The sequence below is a fragment of the Cebus imitator genome, unplaced genomic scaffold (genome assembly GCF_001604975.1).
Source record: "Cebus imitator isolate Cc_AM_T3 unplaced genomic scaffold, Cebus_imitator-1.0 Scaffold144, whole genome shotgun sequence".
Taxonomy (NCBI): Eukaryota; Metazoa; Chordata; class Mammalia; order Primates; family Cebidae; genus Cebus; species Cebus imitator.
In genome coordinates this window covers 495200-520678 of record NW_016107459.1, presented here as the reverse complement: position 1 = coordinate 520678, position 25479 = coordinate 495200, and the positions used below count along the sequence as shown (strand labels likewise).

The following is a 25479-nucleotide window of genomic DNA, read 5'->3' as shown; positions in this document are numbered from 1 at the left end:
AAAAAAAAAAAAAAAAAAAAAAAAAAAAAACTCTTTGCAGATAATGTCATACCTAACAGTGAAAGGTGGAATGCTTTTCCAGCAAGACCAGGAACAAAGTGAGATGTTCACTCTCTTAATTTGACAGATGGAAGTTCTAGCCAGCAAAGAAAAAGCAAAATAGAAAATGAAAGGTATAGAGATGAGAAAGAAAAAGGATACAACCACCTAATTTTGTAAATGGCATAAATTGTACCTAGAAAATCCCAAAGAACCTATCAGAAACTCCTAGAACTAATAAATGAGCTTAGCAAGATTACAGGATAAAATCAGCAGACAAAAAACAATTGTATTTCTGTATCCTAGTAATGAATATGTGAAAACCAAAATTAAAATTTCAATTGCTATGATTTTAATACTTATGTCCCTTCCAGAATTCATACGGAAACTTAATCCCCAGCTCAACAATATTAAAGGCGGACTTTTCGGGGACAATTAGGCCATGAAGGCTCTGCTATCACGGGTGGGATTAGTTCCTTATAGAAAAGTCTGACGGAATAAGTTTAGCCCCTTTTGACTTTCCATCCCTTCTGTCATGTGAGGACGCAGCACAGCAGTGAAGGTACCGTGTTGGGAGCAGAAACCTGGCCCTCACCAGACTCTGAACCTGCTGGCACCTTGATAATTGGACTTTCCAGTATCCAGAACTGTGAGGAAATAAATTTCTATTCTTTATAAATCACTCAGTCCTAGGTATTTTGTTGTGGCAGCACAAATGGATTGAGATACCAGTAACATTTACAATTACTCAAGAAAAAGAAATACCTAGGTATAAATCTAACAAAACATGTATAAGACTTGTATAATGAAAATCATAAAATGCTGATAAATCAAAGATCTAAGTAAGTAGAGAGACATAATATGTTTACAGACTGGAAGCCTCAGCATATTAGAGATGTGAATTCTCTCTCCAATTGATGTAATGGAATTCCTTCAAAATTTCAGCAATATGTTTTGTAGATATAGATAAGATTATTCCATAATTTATAATAAAAAGATGAAGAAGCTAGAATACCTAAAATGATTCTGAAAAAAATACTAGGTGGAAAGAATCACTCTATTCAATTTCAAGACACAGGGGTCAAAACCACATTACTGGCAGCAGGACACCCAACCTAGATTAATGAAACAAGATAGGATCACAGAAACTGTCTCACATAGTATGGCCAACAAATTATTATATATTTTTTTACAAAGGTGCAAAACAATCCAATGAAGAAAAGATGGTCTTTTCAGCAATGCTCCTTGAGCATCTGAATATCCATAGTCAAAAAAAACCTAAACCTTGCACTTTATACAAAATTAACTCAAAATGGATTAAATATTTAAATGTGTAATGTAAAACAACAAAACTTTTTTTTTTTTTTTTTAGACAGAGTCTCAATCTGTCACCCAGGCTGGAGTACAGTGGCGTGATCTTGGCTCACTGCAGCCTCCGCCTTCCAGGTTCAAACATTCTCCTGCCTCAGCCTCCCAAGTAGCTGGGATTACAGATGCACACCACCATGACAGGATAATTTTTTGTATTTTTAGTAGAGACAGGGTTTCACATGTTGGCCAGGCTGGTCTCGAACTCCTGAGCTTGTGATCTGCCCGCCAGGCCTCCCAAAGTGCTGGGATTACAGGCATGAGCCACTGCACCTGGCCAAAATTATAAAACTTCTAGAAGAAATAGGAGAAAATCTTAAGAATCTAAGACTTACTGAAAAGTCCCAGACATGAAACCAAAAGCACAATCCATAAAATAAAAAAAAAAAAATGACAAATTGAACTTCATCAACTTTTAAAACTTTTGTTCTATGATGAACCTTGTAAAGAGGATGAAAAGACAAGCTACTACAGACCAGGAGAAGGTATTTGCAAACCACCTATATGACAAAGCCTTTGTGTGTGAACTATGTGAAGGACTCTTAATAGTAAACAAACAACCCAATTAGAAAACAGGCAACAAGCATGAAAACACCTTTTATGGAAGATGATAAGGGTTAAACATAAGTCCATGAAAAGATGTTTAATACCACTACACAATAAGAAAATATAAATTAAAACCACAATGAGACATTACTAAATACCTATCAGCATAGCTTTTAAAAAAATAGTGATACCACCAAATGCTGGAAGAGATGTAGACATCTTTGATCTCTCATACTATGCAGGTAGAAATACAAAGTGGTACAGCCACTCTGGAAATTGCAGTTTCTTAAAAACCAAACATACACTTACCACATGACATAGCAATTGTGTTCCTGGACATTTATGCCAGAGAAACAAACAAACAAACGAAAAATCCACAGAAAGCTGTCACATAAATGTTCTTAGCAGCTTTATATATAATAGCCCCAAACTTAAAACAATAAAAATGTCATTCAATAAGTAAATTGCTAAACCAGCTGTGGTACATCCATAACATGGACTGCTACTCAGCAATAAAAAGCAATGAACTATTACATACAACAACTTGGGTAGATCTCAAGGATATTATGCTGAGTCAATAAGAAAGCCATTTTCAAAAGGCCACATACTCTATGATTCAACCTATATCATACTCTTGAAATGAAAAAATTAGAGAAAGGAAGAACACAGTAGTAGTTACCAGGGGTTGGGGTTGGTAAGAAAAGGTGCAAGTGACTATAAAGGGGTAAATGAGAGAGATCTTTGCTGTGATGGAATAGTTCTGTACCTTGATTGTGGTGGTTACAGGAATCTACATATATAATAAAATGTTGCAGAACTATTTGTACACATTGTACCAATGTCAATTTCCTGGTTCTGATTTTATAGTACAATCAGTTAATAAGCAAAAATTGGGGGAAACAGAGAGAAGAGAACATGATACCACTCTGTACTATATATTTTGAAACTTCTTGTGCATATATAACAACTGCAAAATAAAAAAGTTATAAGAAAGTTTGTTCAAATATTAACAGAACTTGTCCAGGTGTGGTGGTTCAAGCATTTTGGGAGGCTGAGGCAGATGGATCACCTGCAGTCAGGAGCTCGAGATCAGCCTGGTCAACATAGTGAAACCCTGTCTCTACAAAAAATGCAAAAAATCAGCTGGGCATTGTGGTAGGAGACTGTGATCTCAGCTACTCAGGAGGCTGAGGCAGGAGAATCATTTGAACCCAGGAGGTGGAGGTTGCAGTGAGCCCAGATCCCACCATTGCACTCCAGCCTGGGCAACAAGATTGAAACTCCATCTCTCTCTCTCTCTCTCTCTCTCTCTCTCTATATATATATATATATATATATATATATACACACACACATACACACATACACACACACACACACACACATACACACACACACACAGAACTTGTTGCCCCACGACAGTTTATGGATTATTAATGCTTTGTCTTTCAAAATCTTACTGTACTTTCCTATTTTCTCAAAACAGTCTTGTTTTACTTTTACAATCAGGAAAAAAATGCATTCAAACTTGCATAAAAATAAATTTAACTTCTTTTTTGATGGCTCAAAGCTAAAAGTGAGGGGCAGGATGGGGCCCAAGAGCAGTAGACCTTGAGATGCAACTTTTCTGTAAAATTGCATATGAAGAGCAACCTAACCAGAGTCATTTCTAGAATTTCCTCATTAGTCACTGTCTTTTGCTTGGTTAACTACAATGTAGTAAACAACATCCTCTCTTTAAATATCTTAAAATTAACTGAGGCAATATCCTTACATCCACTACAAATGTAAATGTTAGCCAAGAAACATAAAGTTTCTTAAGCCAAATTTCTAAATTACCCTTAATCCTCTACATATTCTCAAATTAAGTAGCCCTTGAAAAAAGTAGAGACGTACTGGTGTCAAGTAGAGATATGGTGGTTAATTGCTGTAAATATACATGCATTAGATACTTTTAATGACCTCCCATACACTTCTACATTTTCTCCCTCCCACATGTCCTCTCTCCATAGATAAAGCTGTCTTTCTACAATAATGTCACCCTCCATTTCCTCCAGGAAAAATTTCAAATTCTTTAACAAGTCTCACCATGCCCTCGACTATTTAGTCCCACCTTTATTTTCTTTACAGAACACCTGTCACTTGCTACCATTCTCTCTGTCCCCAGGCTTTAGTACCAAAATTTGGTGATACTTAAATTTCTAAGCACAATTGGATCGTACTCACCTGTGAACACTTAGAAAAAAATTGCTCAATAATTATTTCCTTTTCAAAATGTAGACCAAAGTGAGGGCAAAAATCTTGTTACCGATATGCTAGAGAAAAAGGGGTCTTCTTTATTAATATAATATTTATAAATCTCTTTCTGTGTCAATTTGGAAAGCAATGTTATCCCAGATTAGTTTGATTCAGTGGAAGCATTATTTCAATATTTTCTTTACTCCAACCTTAAGCATTATGGAGAATGAAAGCATTAAACATAAAAATACGGTAGGATATTGGGATCCCTTTAAGTAAATCCAAGTTTACTTGCAGCTTCTGGGAATGAAAAAACTCAAGTTTCATCACCAAAGACCAATCTGATTCTGAAGTTATTAATGTGAACTAGGTAGCTTTTTGAAAGTAATATTATACTAAAAGTAAACGATTAATGTTGATGATGCTATTACCCAGTGCTTACGCTGAAGTACCTTCAAAGCTTCGCATGTTTCATTTCACCATTGCCACTATTATTCTAGTTATCAAGACAAAAAATACATTCCATTTTCTAGGTGTTTGAAAACAATTAAATATATGTTGTCACCTCTCAGTGGGAATGAAAAGGTCCAAATTGTCATGAGAGTCTTGTGGAAATGGCATTTTTTTTTCCTTTAAAAACTGAACTGTGTCATACTCTGTCACATTACATCATATTAAACCACAGAACATGGTTATGTTGTGCTGCCTCTATCATTGAAGGGATATCAAATTAAACTTATGGGTTGTCTTTTTCAGGGAAAACTCCCTTTCAAAACTTTCATTAAACAAGTGCCAGTTAGAGTAGATGCCCCATAGATATCAAATTTTGAAAATAAGGCAAAATTTTATGAAATTATTCAGCTTTTCCAAAATAAATCTATTTGATTTCTCCTACCAAACTACAAGAGTTTCTGTCAATCATCAATTCAAAAAAGCTGGTTTCTCTCCCTGCCCCCACCCTGTCTCTCTCTCTCCCCTTCACCAATATTCCTTTAACCACCTCTGCCCATCACAGTCTGCAGAAGCAACACTGAATTTTGGAAAGAAGCTATCGTTGGTATGTGTTTGCCAATGGCACAGGAAAATTGGGCTGGAAAAATGTATTAACATGCACTGCAGCTTCACTTAGTGATGAGCAAATATTATTAATGTAAATGGTTAAGAAGCATGACTATTGAATGATACTGTGAAAAAAAGGTGGTCTCTTCTAAGAAAAATTAGACAGAGTTTTCCAAGAAACTTTGGCATTAGTTACAAATGAAACTTTGAACGTTTCTAAGTAAACACTGCAGGCAATTATGTTTACCAACACTGTTGAGGCATGAAATTAGAAGATATCTTTAAATTTGGGGAGGAAATCTGGCTTCTTTTAACTTATTTGGCTCTGCTTCTCTCCTTCCAAAATTAGTGCACTGATAATACTAGAAGGAAGTAGAGATTCATTATACCCACCGATGACTTTTAATAATGCCAGCTGGCATTGGAAAGGAATAATATTTTAAAAAATGAATGCTCAGTTACTTTGGGTAGTAGAACTACCCTTGAGGGAAACATCATGTGAAATTACAATCTTTTTCCATTAGGTTTTACTTTTAGATAAACCTATGGATGTAAAAATTTGAGACAGGCTTCTGTTCCCACTGCTATTGCATAAATGTCTAGATAAAAACTGGTGCTGGCAAAGTTAGTAATAACTAAATAAGTCAGATTTACAGACACCACAATGTCTGCAGCCTCAGAGAAATATCAAATCAAGAAAATTCAAGGAACCACCGCTAGATTTAAAAAAAAAAAAAAAAAAAAAAGAATTCAACAGATAAGGCCATGGATTGGTATCTGATTGATGTGGGTTGGACTCTCAACTCTGACACTTATTGAGTGTGTAATCTTAAGCATTATCTTCCAAATCCCTGTTTCTTCATCCATAAAATGGCAATAGGATGAGTACTTGTATTATTAAGGTTATTCTGTGGAAGAAGTGAGATAATACGTGTAACGTACTTAACTTCTGGCTCATTATAAATTCTCAGTCAATGTTAACCATAATTTTTTGTCTGCTTTTATGATAGTTGTTGTTTATTGTATAGGATCAGTTATTTCATTAAAGTTTTCATAATTTATTTAGTTAAAAATAAAGTCAGATGTGAACTACATAGATTTTCAGCTTTAAGGATGCCCAAAATGTGACATGTTCAACCTAATTGATAAGAAATATATTAATGAAATAAAATACTCCATTTTCATCTTTAAAAACTATTTTGCTATTTGCCATTTGCAACAACATGGATAAACTTGGAATATGTTACACTAGGTGAAATGAGCCAAACCCAGAAAGACAGATATTATATGATATCACTTATCTGTAGAATCTAGGAAAGTCAAACTCTTGGAAGGAGGAGTAGAATGGTGGTTGCTAGGAGCTAGAGCACAGGGAAAATGGGGAGATGTTGGTCAAAGGGTATGAACTTTCAAGTAGAAGATGAACAAGTTGTGGGAATCTAATGCACAGCATGAGTGATGTATTTGACTGTGGTAATTATTTCACAATGGACATATATACTGAGTCATCACATTGTATATCTTAAATATGTTTGATTTTTATTTGACAATTAAACTATTTTTCTTAAAATGGCTTCTATCGATTGGATTTGCCAAAGTCTTACCTGAATGGTAGATACCAATCATAGACGTAATATATGTTGGGATATATGCCTACATGCCTACAACACAAGTCACCTAACTTTTGATACTATTTCCTCAGACCAGTTGAGGATTTGGAGAATTTCATCCTTTATATCTCTTAGCAATGGAAAATGTTATGACAAGTTTTTTCTTGTGTTCCTGAAAAACTAAGGTCCATATAGAAATTCAGGTTCAAGTGTCATATGGGAACCAACATGATGTGTTAGAATGTAGGCTCAGGAACCAGATTTAAGGTTGGTCTTTACTCAGTCACTTACTAGCTGCAGACTTTGGTGAGTTACTTATGCTCTCAACTTTAGTTTTGTCATTTATAAAATGAGTTATTGATAGCATATATTTATGAAGATGATTATAAGTTTTAAACGGGCTAATGCATATAAAACACTCATCACAAAATCTGGCATTTTATAAGTGATCAATACATTTTTATTATTATTTTCATATTCTTAATAATTTCATTGATCTTTTGGTTGGGCTGTTGTAATCATTTTCCTATTGCTTAAGGTATGATGCTTATGGGGTCACCAGTTTAAACTTTCCATCAGTGGTATAAGTTTCACTCTGTATGATTTATAATTTAGGTCACACATAGACCTGGTTACACAGACAATAAGTTGGGGGAAATGAAGTTTCTGCATCAAAGGAATAATTGGAAAACAACTTGAGCAGCATGATTTGATGAGAGAAACTAGAAATATCATTTTTATGAATGGATAAAATAATTGACTACCTGTTAGCATTACTAGTTTTATATGGGAGCTTCAATTTGTATAATGAGCAAATTGAAAAAATACCCTTATTTATAGATAATTAATTCTTAATTTTATTTTTTGATATTATGCTATAAAAGTTTTAGAGCTACTAATGAATATAATTTACATTCTTTTTTTTTAGAAAAAATACACTCATATTTTCTTTTCCAAACAAGTTACATTCCTAATGAATTCCCTGACATATCCAATTATTCTGATATTGAATTGCCAGCTTTTTGAGAAATGAGTGTTTAACTTTAGGAAAATTCAAACTGTCTTGTTTTTGGATGAATAAAACATGTTCAGGAAAATTTTAAAAACAATATTTAGGACATTATGTTCTAATAAGGCAGAAATTATATTGTGGTGTGATATTATAGCATGAAGCCACAAAAGCAAAACTGATTGTGGTGGATAAAAGGCCCTCGGGCTCTAAGGGCTCAGGGAAATGGCATTTGTGAATTGAGACACTGGCTTAGGATTTAAATAAGTGCACCATAGTTAATGTCTATTTCCTACCATTCAACTGCAGCTAGTAAATAGCAGCAATAAGGACCACATGAAGTATAAGGTAATGAAAAGAAAAACAGAATGTGGTTACTGAAATACTAGATTTTCTGTTGATTGCTATTTCCCAACCCCCAATCATCAATCTAGCTCTCAAATATCTATATCTATTCAACTATTTATTCTGACAGTACATAATGGGACAGACTCAAGGCAAAGATTTTCTTTAAAGTATGACTCTTTTTTTTTTTCCTTTTCACAATGTTAGTCATACATAGTCATTCTTTGTGGACATTAAAATTCTGAAGATGTGTTATCCTTCCAGGAAAATGTGGGAAGCAACATTTAAATTGTAGCCAAAATTTTATTTTATAAAAAATGTTCTACCGATACTGCATTTTCAGGACTTGGACTAACCAGTGATGCTCTTCAGTAACACAAAATTGATCCTTTACTCAAAGGGAAGTTGTAAATTTATTATAAGGCACCATATACTTATTCTCAGATAGCTTTGGCCACTCCTATCATTTCTCATGCTTTGTGGCTAATGGAAATATTGTCTACTTACTGGATGGAACTTTCAATGCGTGTGATAGTGAGGAAAGCAGCAAGATTTGCCGTGTAAGATGAGATAACAATCAAAGCAAATAGCCACCAGGCCCCCATCATCATTCGGGTAGCCAGAGTCGTATACGGGACCTCCCCACCTGTAGAAAGAAGCAAAGAGATGAAAAGAACATCAACTATGTATTTATTGAGAGTCTGAAGTCATCTATATTCAATACCAAATTAACTTTCAAGTAGTGAGAAATTATTCTGCTTAACATCAACATAGATCTCTATATTTTCATCGCTCCATATTTAATTCTCTTTTATGAGATTATGAGAGACCCAGCCAAAAGAAGCATGATAAATATTTAGTGTAACATGTTTAAATGATAGTTCTTCCTCCCTTTTGTTCAATCCTGTAATTAATTGCCCTTTTATTACAATCACAAATATATGCTTTCATTCAAAGACTTGATTATTCATTAGGTGATATTAATACTGCTATGCCTATATATAATGCAAATTTTCAGATTTCCATTAATAGCATTAAATGGTTAGGTGGTAACAAAATTGGGGTCCAGGGCTTGCCGAATGAGGGTGGGCCTGACACAACAAGAAAATCCCCAAATGATGAGAAATTAAGTCATGGGTCAAGGAAAATCACCAGAGAAATAAAAAGTACTTTGAACAGGATGATAATAAGTATGTTCCATATCAAAATTTCACAAGTTTTGATAGTTTATGGATGCAGCTAAATTGTACTGAGGGAAATTCATAGCCTGTAATATATAGGAAAAGAAGCCTGAGCTACTCAGCAATTTTAAGACATTAAAAATAATCAGCAAATTAAATTTGAACAAGTACAGGCAATAAAATGACTAAGAGCAAAAACTAACAAAATAGACAAGAAATATAATTAAGAAGGTTGATCTGACAGAAGTTTAAAATATTACAGAAATTTAAAAAGTACATTGCTACAGATGTTAACAGAAGGATAACTTGCATACAAGTTTATGCCAATATGTTTGAAAATTAAGACAATATGGGCAAATTTCTGGAAAAGTTTCTCCTCAAAGAAATAGAAAATTTGAATGGTTTTGTAACTATCAAAAGACTTCAATCCAGAATTAAAACTTACCCACCACAATATGCAAGGCTGGTGGTCTTACTAACAAAATCTACCAAATATATGAGGGAGTAATTAACTTTACTTGTACACAAATCCTTCCTAAAGTTAGAGAAAAACAAGACACTATTCAATCCATTTTATAAAGAAAGTATAATTTTGATAACAAAACCTGACAAAATTATTCCAAGGAAAGGAAATTACAGGCTAATCTCACATGATTGTAACTGCAAAAGATAAATAAATTAGCAAATAGAGAATTGCATTAAAAAAACAAATAGATTGGGTTTATTATATGAAGGCAAAATTGGCTTGGCATCCAAAAATCAATCATTGTAATTCACTACATTAGCACTAAAAGAGAAAAATTATGTGATAATCTTGGCAGATGAAGAAAAGGTACAGATAAAGTTCAACATCCAGTCTTAGAAAAACAAAAACAAAACAAACCTAAAAATAATGCAGCAAACTAGAAACTTTAAAAATGGTTTCTTATTTTTATAAAGAGTACTTTTATCATGTATCACACATACTAACAAAATAAAAATTTTTGACTGCCTTAAAGAATACAAATTGGCAACATTTCTATTGAATTGGGGTTGTGCTAGACTTCCTAGTCCAATAAATTGTAGTTAAGAATTGGAAAGAATGAAACAAGTTATGGATTAGACATGATATAAATATGTATGTAGAAAATCCAAGAGAACAAATGGTAAATTACAAAAATTAACAAATTAGTTACCAGCTTACTATGTTACAGAATTGATGTTTAAAAATTGATTATATTTGTATATAACAGCGACACTTACAACACAAAATTAAAAAACAGATGTCATTTCCAATAGCATTAGATGATCAAATAACTAGGAATAAACTCATTTAAAGATATGAGAGATCTCTAGATGAAAAACTACAAAACTATTTTTGAGTAAAATAAAATTCAATAAATGAAGATATAGCATATTCACTGATTAAGATATTTAATACTGTAAAGATATCAATTCTCCTCAAATTGATCTATAGATGCAGTCAGTGAATTTCCAATTAAAAATCCCAGGTTGTGTGAATGTGTGTGTGCACAAGTGCATGTGCATGAAGCTGAATGTAAAGTGTATATCAAGTTGCAAAAGGACAAAAATTGCCAAGATACTCCTTTTTTTTTTTTTGAGACGGAGTTTTGCTCTTGTTACCCAGGCTGGAGTGCAATGGCGCGATCTCGGCTCACCGCAACCTCTGCCTCCTGGGTTCAGGCAATTCTCCTGCCTCAGCCTCCTGAGTAGCTGGGATTACAGGCACGCGCCACCATGCCCAGCTAATTTTTTGTAGTTTTAGTAGAGACGGGGTTTCACCATGTTGACCAGGATGGTCTCGATCTCTTGACCTCGTGATCCACCCACCTCGGCCTCCCAAAGTGCTGGGATTACAGGCTTGAGCCACCGCGCCCGGCCGGTACTCTTGAGGAAGAAGAAAAAAACTGAATCTTGATGACTATAGATTAATATAATAATTAAGACAGTTGGTTACTTGTACAAGGATAAACCAAATAAATCAATGAAGGTTATCCATGCATACCCGGGCACTTGATTTATACCCAGCTGGCACTAAAGTATGTACTATAATGAAAGGGAGGTCTTTTCATTAAGTAGTTCTAGGTCGATTAGACATATGTATGAAAAATAACGAAACCTGTCTCCTAACTCATACTACACACAAAAATCAATACCAAGCAGCCTATAGATATAAATATAAAAGGTAAACAATAAAGCTAGAAAATTATATAGGAGAATATATCCACAAGTTTGGGCAGAAAGGATTTCTTAAACACAGCACAAAATGTGTTAGCACAAAAGAAAAGATTGACAGTTTGACTGCAATAATACTTCGTAGCTAAAAAGATGCCATGAAGAGAGTGAAAAGACAAGCCACAGTAGAAGAGATTCCTAATACATATACCTAACAAAAAATAATCAACTAATATTAATTACTATAAATCGATAAGAATAAAGGAAATGACAATCAGAAAGAGGTTTCATAAAAGAAGATAACCACTGACCAATAAATATATGAAAAGGTAGCAATCTCATTAACTCTTAGGGAAATACAAAATAAAATATACCACACCACAACCACCAGAATAATTAAAATAAAAAGATATACATTAGCAAGTACTGGCAAGGACATGGAACTATCAGCATGCTTGTACCCTGTTGCTGGGATTGTAAATTGGTTCAGTCAATCATTTTGATAAACAATCTTTGAAAACTAATGTATGAATATCTTAGAATCCAGCAATTTTACCCCTTAGGTACATACCCACTAGATGAATTACATACCAAGAGACAGAAATGTTTGTAACGGCATTGTCCTAATAGTCTAAACTGGAAACATCCCAAACATACTTTGAAAGTAGACTGGACACCTCCTTACATATTTTAAGTTTGGCCTTAAGATTTCTTCATGCATAGCGAAGTGTGACCTAACTGGATGTATAAACAGACTGTAATCTCCTCTTGTACCAAACACAGAGTTTCAGCCAACTATAGGTGACCAACTGTTCAAACTGTGTTCAAATAAGGCAGATGTTGAGCTGTAACCAATCCAGCTGTTTCTGTACTTCACTTCCATTTTCTGTATGTGACTTTCTTCTTTCTGTTCATAAATATTATCTAGTCTTGTCACAGGCCCCAGTTACTCTGAACCTATCTGATTCGAGGGGGCTCCTCTATTCCTGAATGGTTCTTTGCTCAATTCAACTCTGTTAAATGTCATTCATCTGTTATTCTTTGAACACAAACAATAAAATATTGCACAACTACAAAAGCAAGCAAATCTTACGTATACACAACACCATTAATGGATTTTATAAACCTAATCGTGGGTAAAATAAATTACACTGTATATTACTTGTTCAAAAACAAGCAACATGAATGGCAGTGCTGACCTAGGAAAAGATAGAACATTACCAGGGTCCCAACCCTCACTGCCTTTTTCTCAATCATTTTTCACTCTCCCTTTGGCAAGAGGGAAAGGCATCGAGGGCTGGGTCCCTGGTAATGTCCTATCTTTTCCTAGGTGGCAATTATACAGGTGGATCATTGCTGGTAATTCATTGAGCTACACAATTTGCTACATACTTTTCTGTGTGTAAATAATACTTCATGACTAAAAACTAAATAAAAGAAGAAAGTAAAGAGAGAGAGTGAATTTAATAATGACATTTGTTTTCTTTCTCCTTTTTTCATATATACAATCAGAACAAAAAAAATGTGTTTTCATAGTCAGATGTATTTTCATAGAATATTTCAAAGAGATAATTAGGTAAAAGACAAAACAATTATGTGCTGAATTAAAAAAAAAATCTCACCTTGCTAAAAAAGTATTACAAAAATTAGGCTTATGCTTTATGACACTTCAGGGTGTACAAAGTTCTGACTCTGAAGTTGGGTATTTGGATTCCCATAACCACTGATAAGTTTGAAGTACTCTGGTAAAGCATGAAAAATTTTTATTTTCCAAATGACCCCTCTGTTTTAAGAAAAATCTTCTTGACTAGTTTTTCATTTTGATGTGATTGTTTTACCACATTAAAAACTACATTAACCTTGCTACTGTATATATTTGCTTACTTATAAAAGTTGTTAAAAATAAGCAATGTCTTCTGGCAAGATGGGGAAATCTGATAAATCCATCTGAGCCAGGCAAAAATTTGTTATTCTAAGTCTTATTCTGTGTGAGTATATATGCATCTTTGTGTTTCCATGAAATATGAAAAAGTAATTGCTAAAGAATCTCCAATTTGGTTGGTTGTTTGGTAAATCCATTTCTTACAGGTTTAAAGACTCATAACATTTTTATTTCCTAATCTGGAATGGTGGGATTCTTTTACAAACTATGATTAGAAAAATGGGAGAAAACTCATCAATACCTTTTTTAAAATTAAACATTCCGTTTTCAAGAGTTGGATCTTTATTAGAAACAGGTTATGAACAAAATGGCTAAAAACTCATAGAAAATAGAAAATTTTCATTACTCAAGCTGACTAAATAATTCATGTAAGCTAATCAATTAAAACATAAGTAAATATTAGAATGTTTTACACTTACAGAATCACAACTTAGAAAAACAAAGAAGGATATTTTTGTTGAATTTGTGTGGAAGTCATTGCCAGCAAAATCATATTCTACATTTATGGATTGGAGGAGAGAATGTACATATCATCTCTGAAATGCTTCATTTATGTCAATCACTTTTATCTAAGTATTTCTTAAAGTTCATTGGTGTGCAAATTGAGAGACACTGTGACCAGATCTGTAAATGTTTTATTTTTTGGTGAAGGATGTGGGGGTAATAAGGAAGTGAACAAGAGATACAACTGTGGTTTCCTGTTGTCCACAGGATAATGGGTTGACCATATTGAACCCATTTGCAAGCTAGGGCAGATTTTCTACAACATGACATGTCTACCATGGGTATAAGAGATGCCTTTAGGTGGTAGGGAGAGAGAGCATAAAATCACATCATGTTACAGTGAGAAAGTTGTTCCATTTACAATTACCCTTTAGTATTTTTTAAAATTTATTATACTTTAAGTTCTGGGATACACACGCAGAGCATGCAGGTTTGTTACATAGGTATATTTATGCTATGCTGCTTTGCTGCACCCATCAACTCATCATCTAGGTTTTAAGCCCCGCATGCATTAAGTATTTGTCCTAATGTTCTCCCTCCCTTTATCCCTCAACCCCTGACAGGCCCCTCTGTGTGATGTTCCCCTCTCTGTGTCTATGTGTTCTCATTGTTCAACTCCCACTTATGAGTGAGAATATGTGATGTTTGGTTTTCTGTTCCTTTGTTAGTTTTCTGAGAAGGATGGTTTCCAGCTTCATCCATGTCCCTGCAAAAGACATGAACTCATTATTTTCTAAGGCTGCATATTATTCCATGGTATATATGTGCCACATTTTCTTTATCTAGTCTATCATTGATGGGCATTTGTGTTGGTTTCAAGTCTTTGCTACTGTGAATAGTGCTGCAATAAACATACATGTGTATGTGTCTTTATAGTAGAATGATTTATAATCTTTTGGATATATACCCAAATACCCAGTAATATCATGGCAAGAACAAAGCCTCAGATAATAAGGTTATAAAATTTTTACAAAGGGAATTCAAATCTCAAACTCCATTTGGCATTCAGTGGAACTAATTTGTATTCAATAATGTTTCATTTACATTAAAATTATTTTATAGTTGTTTTCTATTGAATGCAATGACACTGCTTTTAAGTTGCATTAGTGAATATTACCATTATCAACAATAATACAAACTCTCTGTAATCTGAATTTCAAGCATTCTAATCTATGCCATCCTCAATCTTTTGGGCTTCCTCCCTCCATCAAGTCTACAATCCCTGTGGGATCTAAGATGCACTGACCCTGCTACATTTTTGCTGTCCCTCTCCACCCTCCTAGACACACTTCCTTCTTAAATTAACTGAAAGAGAACCACAAAAATGAGATTCTGAGATTGGATTGCTACCCTATCTATGTAGCACATACTGATGGGAAATGGAACTGTGACCATATACAGCCTGTGGTGACATTATGATTGTTTCAGTAAACACCAGTGTTGGCATGGGATGAAGTGCAGGTGGAATACAAGGCCACGTATATGGCAAATAATAGTGATTTTGAAGACTGTGGTTCCAGCTACCTGCCCTGAAGCCTCAGAATGAATACAGAGAGCAAACGAGAAACTTAAGGCCATGAATGCCAAGCTCATAAATAAGGTAAAATTTTAATATCTTGATGGCAGCTTGAAGGAATCTCTTAATCCTGTAGTTTCAGGGTAGATACTGCTGAGGACAAGAGTAAGGGTTGACTGTAAGCATAGCACAGTTTAATTGCTAATTAAATATTCTGCCATATAAGCTACCTCATACACTGATAAGAAATTTGAACTTTCAAATTCTTCTGAACCTCCTTGTTATGGGAAGCAACCTCTCACTACTTCCAAGGGAATCAGCCTTCTTCTGCACAAGTGCTTTTCAGTAACTTGACCTAGGAAACCTTACAGATCTCTTCTAGACTCACCATATTACTCCTTATTGCCTCCATGCTACAAATGAGTCCCCAAATAATTGAGTCAGAGAAGTATAAAGCCTACTTATAAACATTTATACCAAATAGGATGACACTAAGTATCTATTAGAGCAAATACATTGTCATGGGTGGTAATGATTTCATATTTGGTATTTAATGTGTTGACTTGATATTTGGACAGGAGGTGGTAGTCATTCATTAAACTGGCTAATTAAAGAATGAACCAAAAATAAATGGACTTTGAAAATGACCTGTATACAACTTCTCTGGCATGCTGTAGAGATTCAGGGAGGTGGGAATGTTGGAATGAATCTGTTCTGAGAAACTTGGTCACCACTCTTACATGAGAGGGCCACTCCCTACACAAAGACATTTAAAAATGTATGGAATGAGGGTATAACACAAGCATCTCTGAAGAGTTCTGTGTGCTTGTCCTCTGAAGTCTCAGATAACACTGGGGAATGCTGCAATAGACTGCATTTCTTGATCCAAAATCAAAGCAGTATTTCAGGTAAAGCCTTGGTGTGGATGACTATAAGAGATGAAGTAAAATTACCATAGTGAGTTATGGATGTTTATCAGTGGTAATTGAAGAGTATTGATCTTAAGAGAACTATAGCACTAACTTATTGATCGCAGTGTCCCTAAAAATAAAATAGGTGCTTCTATTTACATAATTTACATAATAGCCTATTAGTTATAGGTTATACTTTATAAATTGTTAAGGTGCTTTTTGATATGTATGGATAGAATAATTCCACATTTGAGAACAGAAACCTAGCCTCAGTTGCTGAGTGGAAATTTGGAACCTCTTATCTAGCTCCCAGAACTAACCTAGTGTATATATTCAGAAGCCCAATATTGAAGAAGGCATCAAGGTGGTATTTTTTGGTGTGTACTTTTTGGCATTTTTAATGTGATTTTCAGTAGTAATAGGTCAAACTTATAATTTGTATCCTATTTACTACATCTTCAAATGACTGAATATTTCTGTCAGGTTGTATTATAGCTTATTTAAGTATTCTCCTAGTTTAGAAAAGTTGGAGATATTTATGCTATCACATATTACATTGCTATAAACATCTTTGAACATGTAATGTTTAAATACTTTGACTTATTCTCTTTTGGTAGAATCCATGGAGAAGTTATTTTTTGAATGAAGTTAATTTTTTATATCTTATACAAGTGAAAAGAACTTGCAAACATATTTTACAACATGATTTATTGAAAAAATAGTGATGAGTAATGTCATTTCTCTATTTTTATAATAGTTCATTTTAGGTGTCAGTTGGATTCAGAGGCAGACAATTGGTAAAACATTACTTCTGGCTGTATCTGTGAGGGCTTCCAGAGGTGATTGGTGTGTGACTCAGTGGACTGAGTGAAGAAGATTCACCCTCAATGCAACTGGCCACCATCCAACCATCTGGTGGCCCAGATAGAACAAAAAAAGAGAGAAAAGGATTTCCTCTATGTCTCCTGGAGCTAAGACACACTGTTTTCCTCCTGCCCCTGGACATCAGGACCCCTGGCTTTCTGGCCTAGGAACTCCAGGACTTCCACTAGTTCCCCACATCGTTCCTGCTCCCAGGGTCCCTGGCCTTTGGCCTGAGAATGAGACTTACATCATCACTTTCTTGGTTTTGAGGCTTTTGGATTGAGCCATACTACTAGCATTTTAGAATCTCTAGGTTGCAGACAGCCTGTCATGAGATTTCTGTTTCTCCATAATAGTGTAAGCCAATTTCCCTAATAAATCCCCTCTCAAATATCTATACCACACCTACATCCATATCTATCTATATGCAGGCATACCTTATTTTATTGAATTTGGCTTTATTGCACTTCACAGATGTTATTTTTTAACAAATTTATTCTTACAAATAAATAAAGAAACAAATTTATTCTTGCCAAATTTGTAGCAGCTCTGTGTTGCAAAGCACCATTTTTCCAGTAGCATGTGCTTACTTCATGTCTCTCCATCCGCATTTTTTAGTAATGAAGTATTTTTAAAATGAAAGTATGTATATCATTTTTTAGATATAATGCTATTGGACACTTAAAAGAATACAGTATAGTATAAACCTAACTTTTATATGCACTGGAAAATAAAAAAAAAATTGTATGACTCACTTTATTGGGATATTTGCTTTATTATGATGGCAAAAACTAAAATTGGAATATTCTCGATGTATGCCTCTATATATCCTATTGGTTCCGTGTCTTGATAATCTTACATAATTGTTATTTCAGTTGGTTTTGAATGACTAAATATTGTTATGGACCGGCTATAGGTCTCTTTGTAGATAAGGAAAAGAAGGCTACAAGGCATTGGATCATATAATTGAAATGGGCATTTCCAGTAGACTTCTCTAATAATATTTACATGTCATAGTCATTATAATACATATAAAGCTTATAAATTGCAATTCCTTCTTTCCACTACTTTTATATTATTTGTGCTTTTCTATTTTGAAGAGTTCTATGTTGAATAATACATTACAGTTTTTAACATAATGTTAAGTAAAATATTAAATGTTTATATTTAACATTAACATAATGTTAATTTAATATTATGTAGCTAATTCAATGTTATGTAGTCATATAATTTAATATTTTAACATATTTAATCAATTTTTAAATTTAATAGAGTTCTTTTATACATACAAATGCCATCTGTACATATTTACTTAAAATAAGAATGTTCTGGAAAAATAAAAATATGTTATTTCAACATTAGAACTTCCCACAGAAGGATATAATCTTTATAATTGTTGAAACTTCAGACTTAATACAAGCAGTTAAGATTATTTTACCATACCCAGTAATATAAAATATTTCTGATGAGCAGATTTGAAAACTACTAAATTAAAAATTAATTATAATCAAATTAAATGGGTGCTGGTTACCACACATAAACTTTACATGCTAATTTTAGCTTAACTTTTAAGCGCCAATTGCTGTAACTCATATTAGAACTAAATTGAATTTTACTACACAAAAATGTATTACTTGGCAGCTTCTTACTTTCACAATGTTTTCATTACTCTAGCTTGTATAAAATTTCCGCTGTTTCTAATGAGCTAGGGAAAAAAGAGCCCGTTGAACATCAATCACAGATTTCAGCTTTCCAGTTTGTAAGGTAGGCTACATTATAATTTGACACAGTTGTATGTCAAGTAATAGTAAAAAATATTGAGGTAAGTGATGCATTGAAATATAAACTCTCTTGAGTGAAATGTTAAGAACATATGGGTGAGTAATACATATAATATTTACCATAATTTGCCACCACAAACTGATTAACTTTCCTGTCTCCAAGGATAGTGCCAGTGATAGTACTTAGAAACCCTTTCTGTAAATTCTACATATAGGTCTAATTTAACAAAGACTTTACTTTCCCTGTTGTACTAATTGCTTTGCATTCAGTTCTGCTGGACAACCTGATCATAGTATGAAAGAAATGTGCTACATCTATTGAAAGTAGCTTTTATATAAGAACTTTATTGGGTCAGGCAAATAATTTTCCAGAACAGTAATTAGCCAAGTTCTTTTTTACGGGACTGCTAAATCCATTTTGAATTGATGTTTACTTTTTTATAGATTCTGAAGTGACATTGAAATTAGAAGTTCTTTTATATTTTTTAAGAGAGTATTTCTAAACAAACTTCTAAATGTCTGAAATTGAATGGTTTGGTTGAAAGGCTGGTAGTATATGTGGCTTTCATTGAAATTTCCACTAATTCATAGATTTGCATCTTACAGTATTAATGGTTAATCAAAACAGGTTTAGCACAAAGCAGAATTAGTCAGTGTGATGGTTGAATGACCCTTCCGAAATTCATGTTGAAATTTGACTGCCATTGTGAAAGGCTTAACAAGATGGAATCTTTAAGTGGTGATTAGGCTGTAAGGGCAGGGCCCTCATAAATGGATTAATGTCATTATCGTAGGAGTAGGTTCATTAACACAAGTGCAGGTTTTTATAAAAGTGAGCTCAGCTCTCTCTTGTTCTCTGGCTCTCTCACATTCTCTTGTCCTTCTGCTTTCCACCATGCGATGATGCAACATGAAGGCCCTCACCAGATACCAGCATCTTGATATTGGACTTCCCAGCCTCCAGAACTATGAGCCAAATAAATTTCATTTCTTATATTACACTCACGCTGTGATATTCTGTTATAGTGAAACGAAATGAATTAAGACAGTCAGTCCGCCACATATCTTCCTTAAATTTCCTATTTTTATATGCAACAAAAATGTATTTGTTTATTTCATTTTCTGTTCTGTTTTCCAGCATCTATCAAAACTACCTTTGTAAATGTTAATGATAAAAATAAGACTACATCTTCAGAACACTGATATGAGAATAAGTTTCAAAAACGGTGAAGAAATATATCCCAAAGACTTATTGATTCCCAGAATATTTCTCATCACACATATTGTTTCCACTAGGTAGCATTTTGTCAAAGCCACACACATTTGTTTAGAAATATCTTCAGCTTTTGTATTCATGGTCTTATATCTGTTCCATTTTGATATTTTAGAAGTTTCGTTAAAAAATAAAAAGAGGAGAAACCAAGTAGCCTCATTCTTTCTTTCCTGGTTTGGCTTTAGATATGCTAAGTATTTTATAAGGACGTAAAGCTAATATTCTGGAAAAAGGCGTAAGTCTTTAGCAGAAAGCATTTTTCTATCTAATATTATAAAATTAAACCATTTGAAAGTTTAGAAATTCCACTGAAAAGAGGAAAAGATACCCAAACAAATCCCTTAAAATCTTCAGAAAGCTTTCAGATAGTATGATTGAAGGATACACTGCAATTTTAAAAGGCAATTGATATGTCATCCCTGTTTTTTCTCATCTACACCATATCTAACACTTCATGTATTTTTATTTATTTTTTGTTTATTAAATTACTTGATTTACACTGTAGGTGTTTTGTTTTCTACTTTTAAAACATCAGTATATATCAATTGCCTATTAGCTCACCAAAAAAGAAAACAACCAAAAAAGAAAACAACCAAAAGAAGAATACAATGCATGGCTTGAATGAGGAATATAGTATGATTCTTTATATATCTACAAATGCTACTTTCCAGAAGGTCTAAAAAATTATTCTTTTTTCTTCTTATCCTTTTTTTTTAACCTACTGATTTTACCACAGACCTGGCAATGAAATGAGGGCTAGGAAAGGCACTGAAAGAGGAAATATTGTCTAGATGACTAGTCGTTTGTCAAACAGCATGAAGCAAGACTGCAGTTGAGTCAGAACCTGCCACTCTGTAGTGATGTATTAGCTTTTAATGTTTTAAAATAATTATAGTGAGGCCTAAGCCACTATATAAAACCACTATATAAATTCTAGTGCCATTAGCAACCCCATTTTTCAGAGATTCAATCAATCAGTAGTTCTGAGGAAATTGCACCCATTTTGCCAGTCCCAGAAGCACGAAAGTTTAAAGGGTAAGCAGCAGTTGTCAACAGGAATCAAAGTGAAATGGATCTCAAAGTGAAGTTTTTAATTTGGAATTTCTGAGGCTGGTTACTAAACCAGCCCTTATGCATAAGCATGTCATTAGTTTTACAAGGTCAGAGAATGCCAATACATTTTTAATCAGTTTTAATGATGAAAGGGCCAAAAGTAAGTCTAAAGTACATTTTTAAGTTTCCAAAATGTCATTTAAACCCAGCAACCTGTTAACTACCAATGGAGATTAGTTTTAAATTAAAATGACTTTATTGAGCACACATTAGATTTATAATTTGATAGAGAAAAAGGGAATCATTTAACATTATGAATCCAGTCTTACAAAACAATATCAGCCTTCCTAATTTTGAATTTTCTCTTTTTCCATAATTTTTAGTTTTCCAGAGCTCTTATGCTTAAGTTCTTAGGAGGATATTTTAGAGAGCTGAAGAGAAAAATTGATTCTATTCTGATTTCTTTTCAACATATAGTTTTGAATAAGACATTTGAAAGTGACTAAGGTAATTTTTCCAGGAAGTTCTTACACTTTCAGTTTAGAGCCTCTGGAGTCACTGAGTTAGGGACATGAGCTGAATTGATGAGCAACAGAAAAATCAGAAAATAAGGTTATTTTGATGGGCTGAAGCAGTAAATCAAAACCATGGATGTAACAAAGAGGAAGTGGGGTCAGGAAGGAAGGGGATCAGGGAAAAGCTGCAAAACAAAACAAAAAATTTATTAAACTTAGGCCAAGATCAGAGAGTAAGAGGTTACAAAACAAAAGTCAGGAAACAAAATATGAAAGCCTCCGTTTGTTAAGTATTTACTAAAGTATTGTGCATTGTTTTAAGTAGTTTAAAAGTGTATTCTTACTTAATCTTCACAACAGCCTTATGGTGTGATTAAAACAGCAATATTGGGCTTCCTAACCCAAGGCAAAGATCATAAAGGAGTGGGTAAATATAATATATGATCACAGGCTATCATAGGGAAGGGAAAAAAACAGGCAGAGAATGACATATGTCAGAGAATTTAGGAAGCCTCCTGGTGTCTCTGCCTCCAAGTTCATGCACCATTTCTTCCACCAAGGGTTCTGATTTATTATTGCCATTTCATTTTCTCCCTCTATTCTCCTCAAGGACTAGAATAAATAGGTTTAGATCATGGGCTTCCTAGACTAAAAATTTAGGGCAGGTTCAAGCAAATAAATTTAAAATAAACAGAATAAGAGTTTATCTATAAGACTCAGAAAAATTCCCCATTATTTTAAGTCAGAAATAATTTACTAAGACCAAATTATTTAGATGATTCTGAAAAGCAATGAACTTATAATCAGTATAATTAATTGATGATCCTGGAAGATGTCAAGAAAATAGAAAGTGATACTGAAATGACAAGAGAATCTAATGACAAATAAGTAAGAGAAATAGTAGGTGAAGAATTCTGTCCTCAGAGTTGTTCTAGGAGGCAGGCTGTGATTCTACAAATCTTAACTTCATGTTCTTACGATAACAAGTGCATTTGTCTTTTCCCTATTTTAATAGTAGAATATAAACTTTTAACTTAATCATAAGAAAATTCTAAGCACCCAGTACTGGAATTATAAATTGTTTTTATATTTTCTTTTTGAATTACTGAAGCAAATAACTTTTTATGTAATCTTAGATACAATAGGTTATATGCTTGTCAATAGCACTTTCAGTGTATAAATTGTACATGCAAACAAAATGGTGAGTTACTTTTTTGCTTTCCTTTTCCCTACAGGCATTCATTCACCCTGCTTCTCTGAATAAATTTATTGAAAATAGAAAAAGATATGTATTTGCTGCTTTTTCCAAGTTTCACAGACTTAGAATTTTTTTCTATGCACATATGGCAATACACAAGAGACTCTTACAATATTTGAAAATTCAAGCTGCTATTCAAAAAATAGACATCTTGGGTAGTTTTTATATGAAGATATTAACTGAGGAAGCAACATGAATTAGTTACAGCTCTCTTGCATTACATGGTATCATTTTATATCTTTCTAAAGATGAGTTTTACATTATTTTAAGTTACTATTACTTTTCTAAATAAATATTTTTAAAGTATGTTAAAACTTATATGATTTTAATTATTGAAATGTTCAAATATGAAGTATGGTACAGTGTTTGGCTAGAAGCATCAAGTCTTAGATGCATACATATATCAGTTAACTCAGAAGCTGCATATCTAGGATAAATTCTTCAGAAAATGGCCATGGATGTGCACAAAGATTGAACCACTAGAATGATAGTTTTATAACTGTAAATTATAAATAATGTTTCAGAAAAAAATAGCTAAAGGAAAAAAATAGTTGTTCAGGATGTACTAGTGATTTAATGTTAACAGCATTATGTACAGTATGAAACCACTGTTACATAAATATTAACATATTTACTGTTTGTTGACACCCCTTCAGGCACTAATTCATGTGTGTTTCTGCTTCATTCTCTCTTTTCTATTCCTTCTTCCATTTTTGCTGTGGTAGTGGTGGTGGCGGACGTTCTTCAGGTTTGCATTACGTCAGCTGTTCTACTTTAACAGTCTCATAACTTCCAAATCATGCTTCATCCTGTCTCCAAACAGCCCAGTTTTAAAACACAGATTTTATTGGGCCAGTTTTATAATGAAACCTCTTTAATGAATCTCTATCTTCCACAACATAAAGTCGATTTTCTTTGCCTTTTACCTGAGCATCTCTGTAAATCTGGCCCCTCATATTTTCTCTGGTCTTACTTCCATGTTTGTTCCATCCATATGCAAAAATGGGTTCCTCACACTGTTTAAAAGCTTAAACTTTGAAATGTCTGGAATATTCTTTTTCCTTATTTTTATCTGATAAGTCTATTTTTTAAACTCAGGATAAATAAGGAGAATATCCACCCCCTTGCTCATTTAGCTATGTGAATGAGATGCTCTTGGTGTTGCTTTAAATAAAGGAACTATATATTTAGTAGTATTTCATATTTTTAATGTATATGGATAAAGTCTTTTTTTCTTCTTTTTTGGGAAAGAAGGCATCTTTTAAAGAAAATTATTTATTATACTTTAACTTCTGGGGTATATGTGCAGATCGTGCAGGTTTGTTACATAGGTATACACGTGCCATGGTGGTGGTTTGCTGCATCCATCACCCTGTCATCTACGTTAGGTGTTTCTCTTGATGCTATCCCTCCCCAATCCCCCCACCTCCTGCTACTCCTCCCCTAGCCCCCACCCCTCAGGCCCCAGTGTGTGATGTCCCCCTCCCTGTGTCCATGTGTTCTCATTGTTCAACACCCACTTATGAGTGAGAACATGCGGTGTTTGGCTTTCTGTTCTTTTGTCAGTTTGCTGAAAATGATGGTTTCCAGCTTCATCGATGTCCCTGAAAAGGACAAGAACTCATCCTTTTTTATGGCTGCATAGTATTCCATAGTGTATATGTATATATATATATATATATATATATATATATATATATATATGCCACATTTTTGGATAAAGTCTTTTTTAGCACAACTATTTAATTGTAGTTAAAAGTTATACCCTAAGAGATTGTTTGCTGATAAAATTCTGTTTCTTTTTTTTTTTAAGACCTAATTTCACTCTTGCTGCTCAGGCTGGAGTGCAGTGGTGTGATCTCAGCTCACTACAACCTCCACCTCCTGGGTTCAAGTGACTCTTCTGCCTTAGCCTCCTGAGTAGCTGAGATTACAGGCATGCACCACCATGCCCAGCTAATTTTGTATTTTTAGTAGAGATGGGTTTTCTCCATGTTTCTCGAGGCCGGGTGTGGTGGTTCATGCCTATAATCCCAGCACTTTGGGAGGCCACGGTGGGTGGATCACTTGAGGTAGGGAGTTTAAGACCAGCCTGACCAACATGGAGAAACCCTGTCTCTGCTAAAAATACAAAATTAACCTTGTGTGGTGGTACGTGTCAGTAATCCCAGCTACTCGGGAGGCTGAGATAGGAGAAGCGCTTGAACCCAGAAGGTGGAGGTTGCAGTGAGCTGAGATCTTGCCATTGTACTACAAGAGCAAAACTCCGTCTCTCTCTCTCTCTCTCTCTCT

At 33.9% G+C, this 25479-nt stretch overlaps 1 protein-coding gene across 2 annotated transcripts in view; it reads right to left on the bottom strand.

The window, feature by feature from the left end:
• The window catches only part of GRID2 (glutamate ionotropic receptor delta type subunit 2), a 731875-nt gene that overhangs the window by 296084 nt on the left and 410312 nt on the right, over nucleotides 1-25479 (bottom strand). For both annotated transcript variants that reach the window (XM_037743424.1, XM_017542400.2), the window contains exon 11: nucleotides 8722-8860. In XM_037743424.1, the coding sequence (XP_037599352.1) occupies nucleotides 8722-8860 (139 nt within the window). The remainder of the gene's footprint in view (nucleotides 1-8721; nucleotides 8861-25479) is intronic.